At 37.1% G+C, this 21550-nt stretch overlaps 1 protein-coding gene across 2 annotated transcripts; it reads left to right on the top strand.

The window, feature by feature from the left end:
- Window positions 1–8456: 8456 nt before the first annotated feature.
- On the top strand, window positions 8457–17669 carry FGF20 (fibroblast growth factor 20). 2 transcript variants are annotated; one of them, XM_082715618.1, is made up of 3 exons: window positions 8457–9187; window positions 15189–15292; window positions 16657–17669. In XM_082715618.1, exons 1-3 carry the CDS (start codon window positions 8902–8904, stop codon window positions 16900–16902), a joined length of 636 nt encoding a protein of 211 aa, XP_082571744.1. In that variant the 5' UTR covers window positions 8457–8901; the 3' UTR covers window positions 16903–17669. The 2 variants fall into 2 exon arrangements, with proteins under 2 accessions (XP_082571744.1, XP_082571745.1); XM_082715619.1 differs by lacking the exon at window positions 8457–9187 and adding an exon at window positions 13699–13780.
- The last annotated feature ends 3881 nt before the right edge of the window (window positions 17670–21550 follow it).

The raw sequence follows: 21550 nt of genomic DNA on the forward strand, positions 1-21550 counted from the left end.
ATCACTTCATCTGCTTTGTCATCTACTCTCCTTTTCTGTCTCTAGATGCATAAACATTTTTTTCCTGAACTATTTGAGCACAATTTTGCAGATATCATGCCCTTTTATCCGTAAAGTTTTATTTTGGCTTCCCTAAGACTTTTCCTTATATAACTGCAATGCACCTGTCAAATCAAGAAATTTAATGTAGATACAATGCTATTGTTTAATTCATAATCCATACTAAAATTTTAACAGTTATTTCAATAATGTCCATTATGGTTGTATTTTTGTCAGGATCACACAACACACTTAGTTTTCGTGTTTTATTTTGGCTTCCCTAAGACTTTTCCTTATATAACTGCAATGCACCTGTCAAAATCAAGAAATTTAATGTAGATACAATGCTATTGTTTAATTCATAATCCATACTAAAATTTTAACAGTTATTTCAATAATGTCCATTATGGTTGTATTTTTGTCAGGATCACACAACACACTTAGTTTTCGTGTCTCTCTAATTTCCTTTAGACTGGAGGAGTTCCTCAAACTACCTTTCTTTGCGTTTCTTGATTTCAACATTTTGGAAGCATGTAGGCTAGCTGCTTTACAGAATTTCCCTCACTTGGGGTTTATCTGGTATTTCCTCATGATTAGATTGTGAATTTTTTTTTTTTAGGTTGTGAATTTTTGATAGAAATACCAAATGGGTGACATTATCCCCTTCCTAATGTACTAAGAGGCACATGGCACTGGTTTGTCCTTTTTTCTTTTTTTTAAGATTTTATTTATTTGGCAGAATGAGTGAAAACAAGCACAAGCAAGGGGAGATACAAAGGGAGAAGCAGGTTCTCTGCTGAGTAGGGAGTCCAGTTCAGGGCCTGAGAGCCAAAGCAGATGGCTAGCCTACTCAGCCACTCAGGATATCCTCATTATTGTTACTTACTTTTATTATGTGGTTAAAATAATATTCACTAGATTAGTTCACTATAAAGTTATTAGGCTCTCTTTGTGATCAAGAAGCAATTTATGAGGGAATACTTGAAGCTATGTAAATAGCCTCTTCTTCATCTAACTGTTGCCCCCTAGTTTCAGCATGTATTGATTATTTCACTGGATTAGCAGTGCTCCTATGAAGGATGCAAAATTGTCATTTTCTAATGCCACCATTCCTTCAGTATTTATTCATTGATATTGTCTCATAAAGAAAAGTTCTCCCTTCTCCCTTATTTATATATTATTTGATTAGTTGTTTATTTAAACAGTTGCATTCATAGATTATTTCATTCTATAAATATCTTATTTCTCTCATATTTATTTTGATGCGCAAATTGTCCTGAATTTGGCCTATGTCCTTTTGACATGTCTTCACTTCTTTTTTAATACTTTCTTGCCATCTGACACCAAAAGATGCCTTGGCCCTAGAGGGAAACTTCCTCAACTTGATAAAGAATATCCATTTAAAAACCCTAAAGCAAACACATAATTAATTAGTGGTGTGAAACTAGAAGATTTCTCAACAAGATCATGAACAAGCAAGCATGTCTTTTATCATTATGCCTTTTCAATATCATATTGGAACTACTAGCTATTTCAATAAGATAAGAAATGGAAAAAAAAAGCTAAAGCTGTAAAAATTGGGAAGGAAGAAATAAAATTATCTTTATTTGCAGGTGGCATGATCCTCTATATAGAAAATCCAAAAGAATCAATGACAACAACAAAAAGTCCTGGAACTAATAAACAATTATAACAAAGTTGTAGGATAAAGGTTAACTATAAAAGTCAGTTGCTTTCCTATATATGTCAGCAATGAACAATTGAATTTGAAACAAAAAACACAATGGCTTTTATATTAGCTCATAAAAAATGAAAAGGTATAAATATAAACAAAATATATACAAGATCTAAATGTGAAAAACTACAACACTCAACACTATGAAAAAAGCAAAAAAAAAAAAAAGAAGAACAAAATAAATGGAGAGCTCACCCATGTTTATGAACATGAAGACTCAATGTTGTCAAGATGTCAGTTCTTCTCAACTTTATCTATAAACTCAATGCAATGTCAATCGAAATCTCAGCTAGTTATTGTGTGGGTACGGCAAATTGATTCTAAAGTCTACACGTAGATGGAAAAGATACAGAATAACCAACACAATATTGAACAAAGTTGGAGAACTGACATTACTTGAAATCAAGACTTACTATAAAACTACAGTAGTCAAAACAGTGTGGTGTTGATGAAAGAATAAACAAATAGATAAATGGAACAGAATAGAGAGCTCAGAAATAGACCCACATAAATACAGTCGCCTGATCTTTGAGAAGGAGCAAAGGCACTACAATGGAATAAAGATAATCTTTTCACTAAATGGATATAGGAGCAACAGGATATCCACATGCATATATCCATATACATATTTAATATAAACATATTTATAAATATGTATATTTAATAAATTAGATACAGACCTTACAAACGTCACAAAATTTAATTTAAAATAGGTAGTAGATCTAAGCATGAGATAAAAACTGTAAAACTCTTAGAACATAACATAGGAGGAAACCTAGAGCACCTTAGGTATGATGATGACTTTTTGGATATACCAATAAGAGTGCAATTCATAACAGATATACTTGATAAGTTGGAATTCATTAAAACTAAAATCTTCTGCTCAATGGAGGTTAATGTCAAGAGAATGAGAAGACAAGCCACAGACTGGGAGAAAATTTTGCAGAAGACGCATTGATAAAGGATTATTATCCAAAATACATAAAGATCTCTTAAAATTCAACAACAAGAAAAAAAAAACAGACTAAAAAGTGTTCCAAAGACTTTCATAAGAACCTCGAAGATGTCAAATAAGGATAAAAAAAGATGCTCCACATTATATGTCATTAGGGAATCACCAAGTAAAACAACTAGGTATTATTACGTACCTATTAGAATAGCCAAAATTAAAAACTCTGACAATGCCTAATGCTGGTGAGAATGTGGAGAGATAGGAGCCTTCATTCAGTGCTGGGGGGAATACAAAATTGTACAGCTACTTTAGAAGGCAATTAGGCATTTTTAAAAAAGATTTTATTTATTTATTTGTCAGAGAGAGAGAGAGAGAGCACAAGCAGAGGAAGCAACAAGCAGAGGGAGAAGCAGGTTCCCTGCTGAGCAAGGAGACTGATGTGGGACTTGATCCCAGGATCCTGACGTCATGACCTGAGCTAAAGGCAGAAGCTTAACTGACTGAGCCACCCACACAAATCCAATTTGGCATTTGCTTGCAAAACTCAACATAGTCTAGCATACAATCCAGATGCCACACTTGTTGATATTTACCCAAAGGAGTTAAAAACTCATGTCCATACAAAAAATACACACATGGATGTTTATAGAAGCTTTGTTCATAATTGCCAAAACTTGGAAGCAACCAAGATGTTCTTCAGTAGGTGAATGGATAAATAAACTGTGGTATATCCAAACAATGAAATATTGTTCGTATTAAGGGGTAATGAGTTATAATGTCATAAAAAAGAAATGGAGACATCTTCTACGTATATTATTAAGTGAAGAAAGGCAATCCAAAAAGGCTACATACTGTACGATCCAAGTTACATGACATTCTGGAAAAGGAAAAATTTTACTGTCTCCATAGACAGTATTAAGATCAGTGGTGCCAGGAGTTGGCAGGGGGTCAGGATGAGTGAGTGGGCATCAGAAGATTTTTCCTGCCCTACAACTACTCCATATGATACTATAATGATGGTTGTATGTCATTATACATTTGCCCAAGCCTGTAGACTGTCCAACACCCCAAAAGTGAACCCTGCAAACTATGAACGTTAGGGGACAATGATGTGTCACTATAAGTTCACCAATTACAATCAACGTACCACTCTGGAGGAAGATGGGATCTCTGCCTGGCTCGTATTTGCTGTGAACCTAAAACTGCTCCAAAAAAATAGTCTTGGGGCGCCTGGGTGGCTCAGAGGGTTAAGCCTCTGCCTTCGGCTCCGGTCATGATCTCAGGGTCTCTGAGCCCTACGTCAGGCTCTCTGCTCAGCAGGGAGCCTGCTTCCTCCTCTCTCTGCCTGCCTCTCTGCCTACTTGTGATTTCCCTGTCAAATAAATAAATAAAATCTTAAAAAAATATACTCTTAAAAAAAGAAAGAAAGATGCTCCGGTCCTGGACCCAGACATTTTCCATGGATCATTCTGGTGGGAGATTAAATCAAGAAACTAGATCTAGACAGCAAGTGTGCTCATTTGCTTCTAGTATATCTTGGCATCTAGGCTCCGTTAGTGGTCAGAGTGAACATACACTCGCTTGTACCATATGCTAATCCTGGTAACTGTAATTCCAAGTCAACACTGCAGGATTCATTTAGTCTTGTCTATCTTCATATCTGTGTCTCCATTCTCTAACTGTGAAACATGCAGTTTTCATTATCATCGATATATTGGCTAATTTGTTCAATCTTACAATATATCCATCTAACCTCCACTACTGAGAAAAACAATCTTAGTAACTGAAATTTAGTATTCGTTCCTGTATTTTTCTTTTGGTCTTAGACCTTGGGTATAATAAGAGTCAAAGAACTGTATTTGAAAATTACTAAGTATTTTTAAAAAATTATTATTACTCCCTTCTGTGTGGTTATGTGATTCGTTTGAATTCAGTTAGGTCATTTGTTGGCAGTTTTATTCCCTACCGCACCCCCATCCCTTCTTATTTTCTTTCACTTAAAAAAAATTGAAACATTAGTATTTCTCCAAAAGTCAAAACTCTATGAAAAGTTCTCATAGAATGGTCACTCCCTTATCTCTTCTATTTCATTCACATCTATCCCAGATAATTAATTAACCAGGTAACCAATTGTGTTGGTTTATCTATGAACCAGTTTCTGATTTATCTATTCTATGTTTATTTTTATTTTTTAAAAAAGATTTTAATTTATTTGACAGCGAGAGACAGCAAGAGAGGGAACACAGGCAGAGGGAGTGCTTGAGGGAGAAGCTGGCCTCCCACTGAGCAGGGAGCCCCATGCAGGGCTCGATCCCAGGACCCTGGGATCATGACCTGAGCCAAAGTCAGACACTTAACGACTGAGCCACCCAGGCACACCAGTTCTATGTTTATTTTTTAAAAGAAAAGACATTTACATGTGGAAGTTTCTTTTTTCCCTCTCTCTTTACAAAAAAGGTAGCACACTATATGTAAAGTGTGCTCAAGCTTCACTTTTGATTAATAATATCTTCTGGAAATACTTCATGTTAGCTCATAAAGGTCTTTCTCATTCTTTTTTTCCCCAGCTGTACAACACTCCATTGTATGAATGCATCATAATTTATTCATTTAGTTTCTTATGTATGGAAATTTACGTTGTTGCCAATATTTTGTAAAGACAAATAATAAATAATGTTAGGCAAATGTACTTATATTCTATTGAGGGCGTAAGTCGTGGCTTTGACATCAGCTCTTTTTCTTTTTCTCAAGTTAAACACATGTAGGAGAATCAAAAAGCACTGGCTTCTTTTTTCATGTGTTAAAAAGAAAGATTCATGACAATATGCTTGCTGAAAAGCCATACAGGAATTATATGGTCTGGAAAACTGTAACTACATTTTGTGGAAGTATAAATTGTACCACATATTTGTATAACAGCAAGGCAAGTGTGGTCTCTAGGAAGTAAAGGTGAAGTTGATTAGATTGCAGTGTATACTTAAAAGTTGAATAATGCACTCTTGTAAAACACTCTTCAAAATTATTTAACTTCCCATGATATCATCACAGCATGTGCAAAAAAAAAAATCTTTAGTGTTATCTTTTCCTGTCACGTGACTAGTGCAAACAAAAGAAATCCTTATCTTTTTGTTTCTATTCTGGCCCTTTATAAAATGGCATTAAGCACTTACACATTAAAGGTTTGGTTCAGGGAAAAAAGATTTATTTTGTATTTTAAACAAATTATACTTTCCAAATTATGAAGCCAAAATGTTCCCAACAACTGAAAATTCTAGCATCTTATATGCACAGAAAACTTTATAGTTTTAAAACCACTCCTGTGTATTTTCACATTGAAGTCCCAAAGCAACCCCAGGCATAGTGAATGAGGCAAGTAGTTATATTGTATTCCTTTTACAAAAGTTGAAACAGAGCATTTAGAAAGTTTAAGGAAATTGCCCTGGGATGTAGGACTCTGTACTAAACCCCTAACTAAAATCTAGGACATTTTTTTTTTTCTTTATAAAGTGGGATGTGCTTATCTCATAGGGTTAAGGTGGTGATCAAATAAAGTAATGCACTTGAAAATGCTGACGTTGTAGAAAGAGGGGGTAGTTCTATTATTGGAGTATTTGGGGTTTGGTGACCATAGGTAAAATTTCCTGATATTTTTATCTATAAGTAACACAAGAGACTTAAACAGTCTAAGAGCTATAGATCATACAGCAGGACTTAAAGTGTTCATATGGGGAAATATTTCATAGACTGAACAAGGACCTCAAGGAGCAGGTGACGATGCCAGAAATCCACTGTGGAATAATTAACAGTATTATATGTTGTACAGAACTTAGACCTTGAAACGAACCTCATTAAAAGGTACCTGATCTTAGTTTTAAAACCTTTAAGTATCTCTTCTGTGAAAGTAATCAATGTATGCGCTGGCTACTTTAGTTATCCCGCTATGAGATTCACACAACTTTGATCTAACTTTCTTTGATTTAACACTGCAATTAAGAAGATTTGGTTCAAAGTAAAAGCTCATTGGTTGGTGTTTTACACTGATGTGATAATGTTTACACAGATGTGCTTTGAAATCTTGCTTATGGTGGATTTGAGGGTCCTACCATACGACAGACCGCTGTTATCTGAAAGGTGAGACAATATGACTTCTACCTGGTACAACCTTTAAAGCAGATGTAGAATATACTTTTCTAAAGTGATTTATGTGTTTATTGTTCTTAGCTAGTGTTTTTGCTTTATTTCATATCTATCAACAGTAAATCACTTGTTTTAAGGACTCTTATAACTTCATTGCACAAGGGTCAGTACTTAGGGCTGTAGTGATGAAAAGATGTAACTTTACCTACTTTAAAACACCTTCCAATTAATAACAACACACACACACACACACCCCACAAAAAAACAAAAACAAAAACAAAAAACATTCAGAGCAAATAAAATAAAGCAGTCACATTCATCTGTGCTCCCATGTTCAGACTTTTGCTGGACAGACCAACTAGACTGCAAAATTAACTACCAGACTGAAGAACTAAACTTTAGCCATTCCCTAAAACTTTTTGCTCAGGGGGAGCATAAATCTGCCAAATGATTCTCAACTCTTCTGCCACTGAAAAATTTTAATGATCTTGAATTGATTAGTGGTACAAAACCAAAGTTTTAAGGCTCATATGGACAAATATCCACCACCTTCACTTTAATGACTTTTTGTTTTACAAATAAGCAAAGGCACGATTGATGACATTTTTACCAGTAACTTTTCTTGTCTCAAAAACACATCAAAAATCAATACCATTTACTCATCTTTATAATCAAAATGCGAGCCCCCCCCTCATCTAACCTTAAAGAAAATGCCTAATCTAAAAAGAACAGGGAAATGCTCTTAGATTGGGTAAGGAATACGAAAAATTCATTTTCTGTTTGTGGCAAGTAATAAGAATGTAAACCATCTCTTTTCAACCTATTTGGGTTTACCCTCAGTCCTGAGAGTCCTGATTATATTATGTTATCATACTATGTTGATGAAAAGTCCATGACCTTAGCACACAATTTAGAACTTCCATGTAGATATAAGGCAGTCCTGGTTATATCACGTGCTATCTGAGTAAAGATAAACATTAAAGAGAACCTGGGAAGGGGGGGGGGTGTATGTGTTCCTAACCTAACCTTGATTATGTAAAGAAAATCCCCCATCTAAATGATAAAAGAAAAAAGTAATGCTTGCACATTTTATTAGTGTTTTAAAATTAGTGAGTTAAACTGTCAAAGCTTTGATTTTCCTTTTATGTGTGTCTGGGCAGGTCTAAGCCTCAGGTAACACCCTTTTTCCTTCTCTCTCTCTTACCTTTCTTTGCACCTGTCCACTGCAGGCTCCCAGCAGCTCTCAAGGAGTCCAATTCTCCTCTTCTCCCCTTTTCCTCCTCCCACTCACCCCCTCCTCCACCCCCTCCGCCCACCTTCTCAGCGGCAGCCCCCCTTCTCCTTCTTCTATATACCTGCCAAGCTGGGCTCCTTGTTAGCAGCGATCTATCACTGCAAAGGAGCTCACATCAAAGGCGGTTGCACAGCAGTAGCCGAACAGCATCACGGTTGTCCCAAAGACAACCCCAAAGAGGGGCCTTCGCTGCGCCTCCCCGACGTTGCTGGCTAGCTTTGGCCAAGTGTGGGAATGATTTTTGCGACAGCATGGATAGAGAATCGTCAAGGGCCCCTTTTGGTCACTTCCGAAGAGCAAAAACGTGTTGAGAGGAGACCGGTTTAAGATTTCAAACAGAACCTCCCCAGTGCGCATGAAAGGACTTGATTAGCATATGTCAAGAGGACCCGCATATATACTCGCTGTGTATGTACGCAGGACTCTGATCTGATCAGTTTGCGGAGTTGGAGCCTCAGCCCCCAGCCCCCAGCCCCAGCCGGGTATTGGCAGCGGCCGCTTATAGATGTTCCTGCAAAGCCAGCAGCCGGCTCCCACCTACCCAAGGAGAGAAGATCGCTCCAAGACAGTGAAAACTCCCCTGCTATCTCAGTGCAAAGTCCATTCGGCGACCTCACAGGAGTAACCGGGTCTTTTTGCGCCTGTTTTGCTCTATTTTTTCTCCATTCACGTCCCCATCCCCGCTACATTTTTGACTGGGGTCTTTTGTTTCCCGGATCCTCCGCCTCTCCCCCTGGCCCTTCCATGGCTCCCTTAGCCGAAGTCGGGGGCTTCCTCGGCGGCCTGGAGGGCTTGGGCCAGCAGGTGGGCTCGCACTTCCTGCTGCCTCCTGCCGGGGAGCGGCCGCCTCTGCTGGGCGAGCGCCGGGGCGCGGTGGAGCGGGGCGCCCGCGGCGGGCCCGGGGCTGCGGAGCTGGCGCACCTGCACGGCATCCTACGCCGCCGGCAGCTCTACTGCCGCACGGGCTTCCACCTGCAGATCCTGCCCGACGGCAGCGTGCAGGGCACCCGGCAGGACCACAGCCTCTTCGGTACGTACCAGCCCCCCGGCCTCCCAGACCCCCGGCTCCTCTTCTCCACCCGGTGCTGAGGGAGCTCCCGGAACCCATCCGGTTCGAGGTGCGGGCTGGGACTGAAGGGCGGGCCGGCGCAGGGACAGGGAGGACTTTCCTGCTCGCTTCCCGAGGCAGTCTCTAGCAGGCCTGCAGCTCCAGATGCTGGGGGGCGGGAGGACAAACGCTGGGTGCTCCTCACGCACCTTTCGCCTGTCCTTTTCTGCTGCCTGGGACCAGAGCTGGACTCGGAATCACTTGGACTTGGACTCGGAATCTTGCACTTCTTACCTCGCAGGCAGTTTTCGTGGTTTTTTTGTTTTGTTTTGTTTTGTTTTTTAATCCCGATGTTATTTTCTCCTGCTTCCTCTCACGTTTCCTCCAGTACCGTTTTCTTATCCAGAATTAATATCGCAAGCCTTCCGCTTCTTTAAACATGCCCCACAGCTATGCAGCTTTTAAAAATGCATTCAGGGCTCCTGTTCAGAGGGTCGCTCTCTTATCGGATGGGGGCATTTAGGTAAATATTCACTCAAAGAGGTAACAGATGAACTTTCAGGGAGCTACTGGTAGGCTCACCTGTAGGCTCTCTGGTAGGCTCAATTCTTTGAGCTTAAGTTCTACTTGGGCGAGAAAAGGAAAACACACACATACACACGCGCGCGCGCGCGCGCACACACACACACACACACACACACACACACACACACACACACACACACACACACACACCCCGGCTGGCTACTGAGCATGCCCAGTCGTTCAGCCAAGCTCCTCTTAAGAAATTGTGAAACGGGAAAGCAAAGATCTTAGTATTGACCGTCTGTAAGAGGAAATGGGGAAACGAAAGAGGATATGGGTGGGAACACATCGAGACGTGTTTCTGAATGCCTCCAGCAAGCCCGGGAGCAGAAGGAGTTAAAAGAAAGAAACAAACGAAGGATCCTTGTGACACTAGGTTGGGAAATCATAGATCTCTACTGTTAATTACTCCCTAACACTATGTGTGACCAGCAAGTGCCCTCAACAGTCTGAGGCTTAATTCTTCTTTTCTGTGCAATGATGGAGTTAAATTAGGTGATTTAAAAATGCTCTCAGGTTCTAACATCTCAGGATCTTTTACCCCCACTGCGGGAGTTTTCATTATATTAGAGTTAACCCGGTAGCATTCTCAAAGGATTTTTGATCATCAAACTTGGGACGTTACCGGAGAGATTTATTGTATTTTTTAAAAGTACCATTTACTCGTTGGCAGCAACGGGAAAGGGCCCAACATCTGTCTTCCTTTCTTTTCCTTAACACTGAGGGACTCTTGGAGAATCTCATCTCTGAATGGTCCTCTCTTATCTTGTCCCCTTCCCCTTGTTCTTATACTCTCATTCCTTTTTTTGGCTTGCAGTACTCATTAAAACTTTGCAGAAGTGTAAATCTCGGTTTGAGGGGCATTTGTAACTCTAGATGTAGAAATGAGCATGTGGTGGTCATTTGGTAGCACTTAAAGGCTTAGAAAATTAACTTTTTAAAACCCATATGGTTGCAGCTTCCGCTGATCTCTTCCAAATTCCCATTGACTATGAGTCAAGAGTGTCATGACCTATTGGCCAACCTTGGGGTCACTTTTAGAAAGTGGTTTCTAAATTGAGGAGGCTGAGATTCTGGTTCTAAAGAACTTTGCTGACACCAGGTGGCTCAGTTTTCTTGCTTTTAAAAATTACCGAACTCCATTAATTATCGAAAAAAAATCATCCAGCTACTAGAAAGATTTAGAAATGAACACAAATGTGGTGAGGCCTATAAGCAGAGCAGGTAGAAGTTAAGCTGAGGTAATACTCAGACTCCGTTCCCTACCCTCACCCCTTGTGATACATAGTAGAGCCTTGGACACCTACCTTTAAGACACTTGTGGTTCACCTGTAACTCCCCCATGACACAAGTTGCTTCTTTCAGATTGTGTCTCTTTATAAGACTATAGGAAGAGATATAAATCTATGGGAAGAGATTATAAATATTTGTAGACTTGATAACATTCATTAACCTGGTATTTAAATCATTTCCTTAAAAAATATTTTATATCAGAATTGCTATCTTTTACAATATATTTTTGCTAAAATTTTACATAATTATTTAGTAATTGCAAAAATATGAGTTAAACGTATTTTGTGGTAGTTTAAGTCACTATGGTGGGAGGCTACATATCAAAACAAAATATCTACTGTTATACAAAGGGAAAAGAACCCAGGTTAGTTCTGATAGCCTGAGGAGGTTTGAACAGCCTCTGCCATGCCTTACAGTGCATCCTAGTGGCGTTGGATGGCTAAGACATCATAAGGGAGTAGAGGTGAGAAGAAAGTTTGTTTTGCATGTATATCATATGTTTCTCTCTGTATTTGCCTTCTTTTTCTAGCACCTCAGTTATTCATTATGAGATCATTTTGGTATTTTTCTTTTAAACTCATTTATGTGCCATCAAAGTGAGAATTTTGAAAAAGCTTGAGAATGGGTATTTGTGATGTTAAAGTAAGTAACATGTTTGATAGTTTATACTAATTTTCCCATGATTGATGATGTGAAAAATTCAGAATCCTGTATTTAAAATTTGAAAACCACATCAATAGAAGCTAAACAAAAAGGTTCCAGTGAGGTTAAAATAATTTCCTATCTGAGTTCCCTCTACATTTATGATAGAGTTTTTCTGCACAGTAGTACAGTAGGACGATTTTACCTAATATGTAAACATGGAATCATTACTTAAAAAAAAGTTTAACCTGAGATCAAACATACTCCTTTAAAGGCTTTTCCTTTATTCTCCCCTATTCTCCATAGATTTGTCTGATGTGGTTGCATTGTGGGTTGACTCACCTGTTTATTATGATTCTTAAAAAGGCTGGCTTTGAAAATGATACCAGAAAGACAAAGTCCCTCCAAGTCTTTTTATGGGACACTGGGCATTAGAAAATCTATCTAAAATCTGTGATTACCTCTTAAGGAAAGTTTTTCATGTCTACTCTTTGTTAAGGAATTAGCTTAGTTGCCACCTCATATTATAAATAAGAAAGACTTGTCAAATCCCATTTAAGAATCAAGTGATTACAAATTACTATGTGGTATACTATTTCCTTGAGGAGAAAAAGGATCAGAATTTAAAAGTGTGGCTAAAATCTTTAAGAGGAACTCAAAAAACACATAACCTTTTTCCCATCAATCTCTGTGAGCCATTGCAAAATTATTAATGCCTGGTTAAGGATGAAGTTTTAGATGTTGTTTAATAAATTTGAAGCTATGAATACAATTGTTCTAAAAATATATGTGATTTCTACAACTACAGATTTTTTACAAGATAACAGCATTATCTTAAAATGAGAAGTAAAGTATAGGTGGTTTACTATTTATTATTGAAAGAAAAAATAGATACTTTATAAGACCTGTTATATGATTAGTTTATATGGAAATGAAACATTTTTTGAAACTTATATTTTATTGTACTTGGAAATTGGTTCTCTTATACATCCTAATCATTTAATCAGTCTCTGGGTTTTGAAAGACAAGAGCATCTTAATGTAAGTCAGATATTTAAAGAGAATTAAGTTACCTTATAGTGAGCCCTCATATACTTTTCCATTTGAATTTAACATTCAATACAACTTCAAGTAATTATACATTTGTAAGTATATCCTGGATGAAATTCTATTAATATTACCTTCTTTTACGGATCATGTTTTAGGTCTATCTTTTTATTTCTAACAGGAACCACTCACTAATGAGCTTGACCATAGGTTAAATTTTTTTTACTCTCCACCTCTATGTTCATCATTCCAGTGACTATCCTATAGAGTCTATGTCTTCCTGCAGTATCTTATCTTCTCTCTTTTGGCTCTCAATTAAGGGCACTGAATCTTTCAAGCCACTTATAGTCTATTTGGTAGTGTATTCTTGTTATAAGGTCCTTGATAGCTCTAGTGTTGTACATGATCTACCAATCGTTTGAAAGAGCTAATTTGAGCTCTGGAGAATCTATGTTTAGAGCTTAAGAATCTATGTTTCTGCTAAAGAATGAATTAGGTTCTGGACAGAATAGAACTCTCTGTATAAGGGTTAGCCAGATTTTGGACTTTCTCTTGGCCTTGGGAACACCACATGTCCAAACAGGAATCTGTACAATAAATCAAGATATGACTTAAGAATGAAAATCAGACTTGGGGCGCCTGGGTGGCTCAGTGAGTTAAGCCACTGCCTTCCAATCGGGTCATGATCTCAGGGTCCTGGGATCAAGTCCCGCATCGGGCTCTCTGTTCAGCAGGGAGCCTGCTTCCCTTCCTCTCTCTCTGTCTGCCTCTTGCCTACTTGTGATCTCTCTCTCTCTGTCAAACAAATAAATAAATAAAATCTTAAAAAAAAATTTTAAAGAATGAAAATCAGACTAAACAGTGCACATTTATATTGCTTGTACAGCTTAAGAAGGAGGAAAGGGGTGAAGGTAGAAAACTATTAAAGGCAGTTTCAACCATAGAAAGTATGTCTATATATATTTTCAACAAAGAGTCTAAAGAACAAGATAAAGAAATTATTCCAAAGGTTAGTGTGTACAAAGAAAAAGAGTGATGCAAAGGGAACATTATTTCTTTTACTGTGGTGTATTCGTGTATTAGTAGGAGAATGTTTGATACTGGTTTATCTATTGATAAATGAAAATAATTTTAGAAAGTTATTGATAACAAAATCTACTTGCATTCTAAAATCTCAGTATTTGTCTATCATATTTAATGAATTATACAGTTCTTTTACTTCTTTGAACTATCATATTTATTTTTAAGAACCATGTGACAGGTTCTTATTACACATACTGTGTAATCTATAACATATAGATTACATATATAATATATAGATAATATATAATATACCTATATATCTATATAGATATATCTCCATTGGTTTTGAAACCAATGGATAGTCCTGAAGTAGAAACGCTGGATTAGGGCTCAGAAGATGTGAGTTCAAGTGTCAGTTCTACTAATTTAGAATTTCATATTCTTAGGCAATTCAATAAATCCTTTTGAGCCTCAGTTTCTTTATATGTAAAAATGGGGACAATAATATCTTCCATACCCATATTAAGGAATTGTTTTTTTTGAGGACCAGATAGAAAATATAAGTCAAAAGCCTTTATAAACTATAAAACACTAATGTATCCATATAAGGTATACTGGCTGTTGGGAGAAAAGATGGACTTGATTCATAGTTAGCAAAACCAAAACAAAACAATTAATAGAACGGGGCATCTGGATGGCTCAGTGGTTAAAGCCTCTGCCTTCGGCTCAGGTCATGATCCCAGGGTCACGGGATCGAGCCTCACATCGGGCTCTCTGCTCAGCAGGGAGCCTGCCTCCTCCTCCTCTCTCTTTTAGCCTGCCTCTCTGCCTACTTGTGGTCTGTCTGTCAAATAAATAAAAAATCTTTAAAAAAAACCCAAACAATTAATAGAACATATGTAATTAACTAATGGAATCATAGAGAACTAGGAACATCTCTATTATGTACTAATTTATGATAATAATAGCTTCATTTGTTGAATGCCTAAATGTGTCAGTCCTTATCACTCTTCTGGAAAGAGGCATTTTGCTTATTTTGTACATGAGGAAACTGAACCCCAAAGATGATAAATGACTTGTGTGGACAGACTGGTCAGTAAGTTACTATGAAATTTTAAATTACTGTAAATTTCAAGGTACATTATGCAAGTCAGTCTGGTTTAAGGTTTTATACCTTTAACATTATACCATGATGGACAACTTTTCTTTTTAGGTTTTTTTTCATCTGTAAAATGGGAAGATCATCATAATAAGATGACTAAATAGCACTTTTCAGCTTATGAAGGAGTTCTGCCTACATTATTATATTTAGCAATATTGGTTTACTCTTTGGAAGATTTTCAGTAATCACATGTTCATTAATAAGTATGTCATTATTTTGTTTATAAATACAGGTATCCTGGAATTCATCAGTGTGGCAGTGGGGCTGGTCAGTATTAGAGGTGTGGACAGTGGTCTTTACCTTGGAATGAATGACAAAGGAGAACTCTATGGCTCAGTATGTATTTTATTTTATTTTTTATTCTTATTTTTTCTCAGTACGTATTTTAAAAACATTATTGTAATTCTTAAAATTATGACTATTTTGCCAGTAAAAAAACTACCAATAATACATGTCAGAAGAAACATATAAAATACATATATGTAGAAATTAAATATTTATATTCCAATTAATTTCCATATGTCTGGGTAGTAGTATACTAACTCAATTTCAGGTTGTTTTTTTTTTTTTAATAGAGTGAGCACACGCATGCAAGAGGGGTTGGGAGGGCCAGGAGGAGTGGGAGAGAGAGAATTTTAAGCAGGCTCCACACCCAGTGTGACCCTGACATCTCACAACCCTGAGATCATGACCTGAGTTGAAATCAAGATTTGGGCACTTAACCAATTGAGCCACCCAGGCGCCCTCAATTATAGTTTTTAAGCCCCAAACATCTACTGCTTTCAGCTTGCTAGTCTGCTTGCCTATTATCCTGAGTCTTTCTACTTCCCTCCATGTTTTGATTATTCCTACCAGAGACACAGAAAAAAAGACAATTTCTTCTTGCCATGTTAAATTCTTTTCACCTTCACATTTATTTAATGTAAATTTTCTCTACCTGTGATCACCTTCCATAGCTACGTATTTATGTTGCTGACCTTCGTAAATAGGAAACGACTGAATGAAGTCCTAAGATATTGTGGAGAACAACAGAAAATGGCAACTACATATCTGGTTGACCATATCTGGATAATTAAAGAGCCATGACTCAAAAAGTAACTGTGTTTTATCTCTTAGGATAAGATGCAGTTCAACTTAAAAAGGCAAGAAATCATTGGGTCTTTACTACATTTACCTAATGGTAACCTCTAGATGAAAGTTAGTGATGGGAAATGCATCATCAACCAATTAATAAATACATTTAGGGAAGATATATGATTTGGAATGATGGTTTTGAATTAGGAATTTGGATGTTAGCAAGATCTTGACACGTTTCAAAATGACAGTACAGACTTGCTATGTAGAACTTTCTAACAACAGAACAAGATAAATACAGGCTTGTTTGGTGGGGATGGTGGTAGGAGAAAGATATAATGAAACATGAAAAGTTCTGGGTATTGATTAAGTATTTGACAATAAAACTGAGAACTCACACTTAACTTAAAATTATTTGAAATAAACTACTAAGAGGTTTAGTTGCCTGGAAGAATTCCAGGTAATGTAAGAACTAAAACAAAATAAAGCAAAACCAATTCATCCTTTTCCCCTTCTTTGACAATGATATTATTGTAAGCAAGGCAATACAAATATAGAGATGAGACTTTTCTAAGGAAATTCTCACAAAGGTATTTTTTTAATGGTAGTTACCTTCTGTCTTACAGGAGAAATTGACTTCTGAATGCATCTTTAGAGAGCAATTTGAAGAGAACTGGTATAATACCTATTCATCCAACATATATAAACATGGAGACACTGGCCGTAGGTATTTCGTGGCACTTAACAAAGATGGAACTCCAAGAGATGGTGCCAGGTCCAAAAGACATCAGAAATTTACACATTTCCTGCCTAGACCAGTGGATCCAGAAAGAGTTCCTGAATTGTACAAGGACATACTGATGTACAGTTGAAGCATGACAGTGTCTTCGCTGAAGAGCCAAGCTACAACCATTCTCTCTCGTCAGAGTTCACACTGTAAAATAGTAACCCGGGAGTCTTCTCAAAATGTTATGGAGTTTTCTCCTGGGTGGCTGAATTTGGGAAGAATATTGAGAACAAAAAAAAATAATATTTTGGCTGGGAGTAGATCAAGACCTCTCTTTATAAGTGGATTAAGTTCCCTTAGGTTCATTGGTTCAGTCCTTACTGGTAGATTGAAGCTGAAAATTTGTTGAACTGTGGATGATGGGAACCCCACCTGGTTTGCTGCTGGTACCTCACCTCTCTGGATTATGTTTACTTCAGAAGTTACATTAAAAGTAGATACTTCATGTTGAAGAGATAAATTGACACTGTTGACCAAGATTATTGCTACATAAAGTCTGAGGACCTTGTAGGCTTTTGTAGGTTACAGAATGATATGTAAAAACTCTGGATGAAACATGAGCTATAGAACATGCCACATCAAGATGGAACATTTTTTTTAAAGGATGGACCTATTTATACATTTTAGATTTGCAAATATTTATTATATATATTTATTTATTAAAGAGTTTATTTTTTACTGGTATATGAAGATAATGCAAAGGAAAAAAAAAAACCAACAAAACTTCTTTTATTGTGCCATTACTTTCTTGTGATGTCCTGAGCTGTAGAGAAGACATCCTTTTTGCATCATAGAAAACATAGAATAAAATCTTGAATTTCTTTCTAAAAATAAAGTATAGCATAGACAATACATTTTTTTGCAGTCAATTGCCTTCTAAATGTAACATTGGTTCCTTTGGCTTAGAAAAATGTTTTATCAAATTGTATTGAATTCAACACTCATTCAAAAGGGAATTAAACATTTTTATTTTGTCTTTTGGTCTCATTCCTTTTTAGGAGAAAGTTGTTCTACTTATATAACATATTTTTTAAATGACAAAAATTCTAGGCTCCTTGGAGAAATACTTTGATATTTAGCAAACTTGTAATGCTGAAAATTATGAAACATGATAGGCAATTTATGCACACTTATTTTCTTGATTCGGTGTAGCAAAGACTCAATTTTTTTTCCTACTATGATCACAGGAGAATTAGTCTATGTAGCATTAGCATTAATAATGGTATCTGAGTCTGGTACCTTTTTCATTATATCTCTATTTAGTCATATATTCATGAAAGCCTATTATACAGAAGAAATATTTAGGCACTAAGGATGACGGTGGTCAAGACAGAAGTGAGCCCTTCCTGGAACTTAATGGCTTGTAGGAGAAACAGAAGATAAGCAAGTAAGCTAACAGATAAATGCTGTAATGCTATAAGTGTGAATTGTGATGTGGTCCTCGGGGGAAACAAGGTTCTGACACAAAAAGAAAGAACAAATTTAGGTAGGATGAGGGGGCTTCTCTAAGGAGATGGCATTCTTCACGAGCTGTAAAGAATTTGAAGGAGCTACCCAGCCTAAGAGGAGAATAAGAGCCTGATAAGAAGAGGAAGCAAAGCCTGGCCTCCTATGGTGAGAAGGAGCTTTGTGGTGGGAGTTTAGTGAGCAGCGGGGACAGGAGCACAAGTAAGTTTAGACAGTTTTACACATACAAATCTGGTATGTTCTTGGAGACATTTCTTTCTTTTTGTTTTACTTTGTTTTGTTTTATTTTACTTTTTCTTATTAACATATGATGTATTATTAGCCCCAGGGGTACAGGTCTGTGAATGGTCAGGCTTACATACTTCAGAGCACTCACCGTAGCACATGCCCTCCCCAAGGTCCATAACCCAACTGAAGACCTTTCTTAAGGTTTTGTTTGCTTCTGCCCTGCAGTTGTCAATGTCATCACTCTTAGATGCTGCATGGCCCTGAGGATGTTGTGATGATAATGTTAGCAGCTGCCACCAGTTCCCAACGTGGAAGGTTTGATGAAGCACAGATTGCTGGGTCCCAGACCTAGAGTGTCTGATGTATACGTCTGGGGTAGGGTCTAAAAATTTGAATTTTTAAGAGGTTTCCAGGTGGTATTGATGTGGTTGGCCTGGACATCACATTCTGAGAATCACTAGGCTAGAACAATGTTTCTCACACTTTAATGTATGTACAAAATCATCTAGGGGGTGATTTTTATTTTTTTATTATTATTATTAGTCTCATATATCACATATATATTAAATAATGTGTTCACATACCATTTCCCTTTAGGAGTATCAAGTGAAATCTATTCAGATACCTAGTAGATCTATTAGGACTTTGTTTTATCTTACCATTCCTTTAGCCAGCACTTATATTTATAATGCAGTGTATGAAAAGTGCCAGTTTTGTGAATTAACTAATGATCGGAAATACTGTATATACATACACACACACACCAAAACTCTGACTTTATTCGATAAGTTGTTATGCCTATAAATAGGCAGTTTCTAATTTCTAATGGTAAAGTTTAAGAGGTTATTATATACTATTGGTAAGTGAGAAGTGAGGAGTTAGTACATCAGACAACTCCTATGTGTTCAGTGTCTGATGCTTCCACTAGCAAATATAATTTTGGGACATCTGGGAGGGGCGTTAGTCCAAATAATCAATCCAAATAAATGCTGCTTTCAAATTTCTTTCAAATTTCTCACAATCATTATAAAATGTTTCCATTTCAGTTTGCTCTAGACAGAGATCTATAAACTGAAGTTAGGCTCAATTAACTTCAGCCTGTAGGTTCTTAAAATGATAATCTTGCTCCTCAAGGTATATATGATATGTGAGATGAAGTCACATTACTTTCCTCTAACCAAAAATATGGTATTACTAATTAGGGTATTTTGCTTAATAGTATAATGTTGGTTGGCGTGATTAATGTCTATAATTCTTGGCCCATGGTAAGAGTTGCTCAATGTCTTCCTATTGACAGAGAAGGGGTTTAGTATGTATGACATGATATTAGAACAAATCTAAATATTTTTGCGATCCTTGGGTGGCTCAGTTGGTTAAATATCTGCCCTCAGCTTGGGACAGGATCCCAGGGTCCTGGGATGGAGTCCCGTATTGGGCTCCTTACTCATCAGGGAGCCTGCTGCTTCCCCTGCTTGTGCTCTCTCTCTGACAGTTACATAAATAAAATCTTAAAAAAAAAAAAAAAGAACAAACCTAAATATTTTCATAGAACCTACAGCCAATATTATTCTAAGGTTCCCAAACTGAGCGTACTAACCAAACCTACCGTGGGCTAGTAGTGTGCACAGGGATTGTGCTGAAGAAGTTGACGAGAAGAGGATAAATACGTTATTTCATGCAGTGGGTTGAACAGTTCACTTCTGGCTGAAGAAAACAATTCTGCAGGTCACATTTAGGCATTTAAATTCCTTTACAATTACCTTTCTTTTACCTGGTAATATATAAATGATGACAAAATGAAGGAACAGTGTTAAACTGGCAATGTTTATACCTTATGCCAATTTTTCTTCCAGTATGGACTTATAAATTATATAACATGATTTTAAAACTCTTCCTTCAATTGTTTTCTAAGCATATTAGAGTAAGTTTCATTGTTCTTGTGATTATTTTCTGCCCAACAACACTTTAGTTCTTTGCACAGTCTAACTCATTAGAGTGGCCATATATTGACTGGTTAATTTGTTTCAACTGAGTTTTGCCAGAGAATTAAGCCCTATAGAGAAATAGTGTGACTATTTCTTAATCCTCCCAGGGAACATATTTGGTATCATTTTAGATGTATACAACACAAATTAATCCATTATACATAATGAGTCTGTTGGGACTTAATTCTCTCATGAATTCTATTGAAAGCCTATTGTGACGTGGGCTATGCTATCATCTAGAGCGCTCCCTTCTCTCTGCAGAATTAGCTGTTTCCCACAGGACTAGACATGTTAATATAATTCTACTAACCAAAATTCTATATACCATGCAGTTTTTAATGTTTGAGTACTACGTGTATTCTGAGCAGGTGCCAAAGCCATTCAGATCTAGGAAGATTTTAACTGGTTCATACTGTTTCATAGTCTTCATATTTCTACCTCCAAGGGCTCATGGAGCTACAATGAAATCTAGTTACGTGGCCCAGGTGCAATGCCTGGGATTTGTGGCAACATTTACTGAATAGTCTACCAAGTACATAGAAATATTTAACTGACATTTTTGTGCTGCTGGAAGTATTCTCGTGTTCTTTTGAATCATGTTGATACATTAGTCACCCAGAGACAATTGTAGAATATATATAAACCAACTTTTATTAGTATCAATTAGTTTTTCTAGTTGTTAAAGTAGAACAAATTGATCTCTTTTCTGGTTGAGTGGTCTTCTACCTGTCCCCGCTATTGCTCTGCTCAATGTATGATAGGATGTAATTAATAGTTTGAGACCAAGGATCTTCTCTGTATAGACACACCCTTCTAAAATGGGAGGCTAAAACCTATCAAATGGCTCAGGACAGAGGTTAAATGTTTCCATATATGCTGGAAGTAGCCCTGTCTCTCATCAGAGTTAGCAACCTCAAGCTCGGGCCTCCAAAGTGAAGTTGATTAGGACATTCTGGATGTAGTGAGGTTGTATGCTGGCCTTACCTAGTAGTATCCATCCACCGAGTAGAAGGATCAGAGAACTACATTAGAAAAGAAAAAAATATGGGAGAA

The sequence above is a fragment of the Mustela nivalis genome, assembly GCF_964662115.1.
Source record: "Mustela nivalis genome assembly, chromosome: 20".
In the NCBI taxonomy this organism is placed as follows: domain Eukaryota; kingdom Metazoa; phylum Chordata; class Mammalia; order Carnivora; family Mustelidae; genus Mustela; species Mustela nivalis.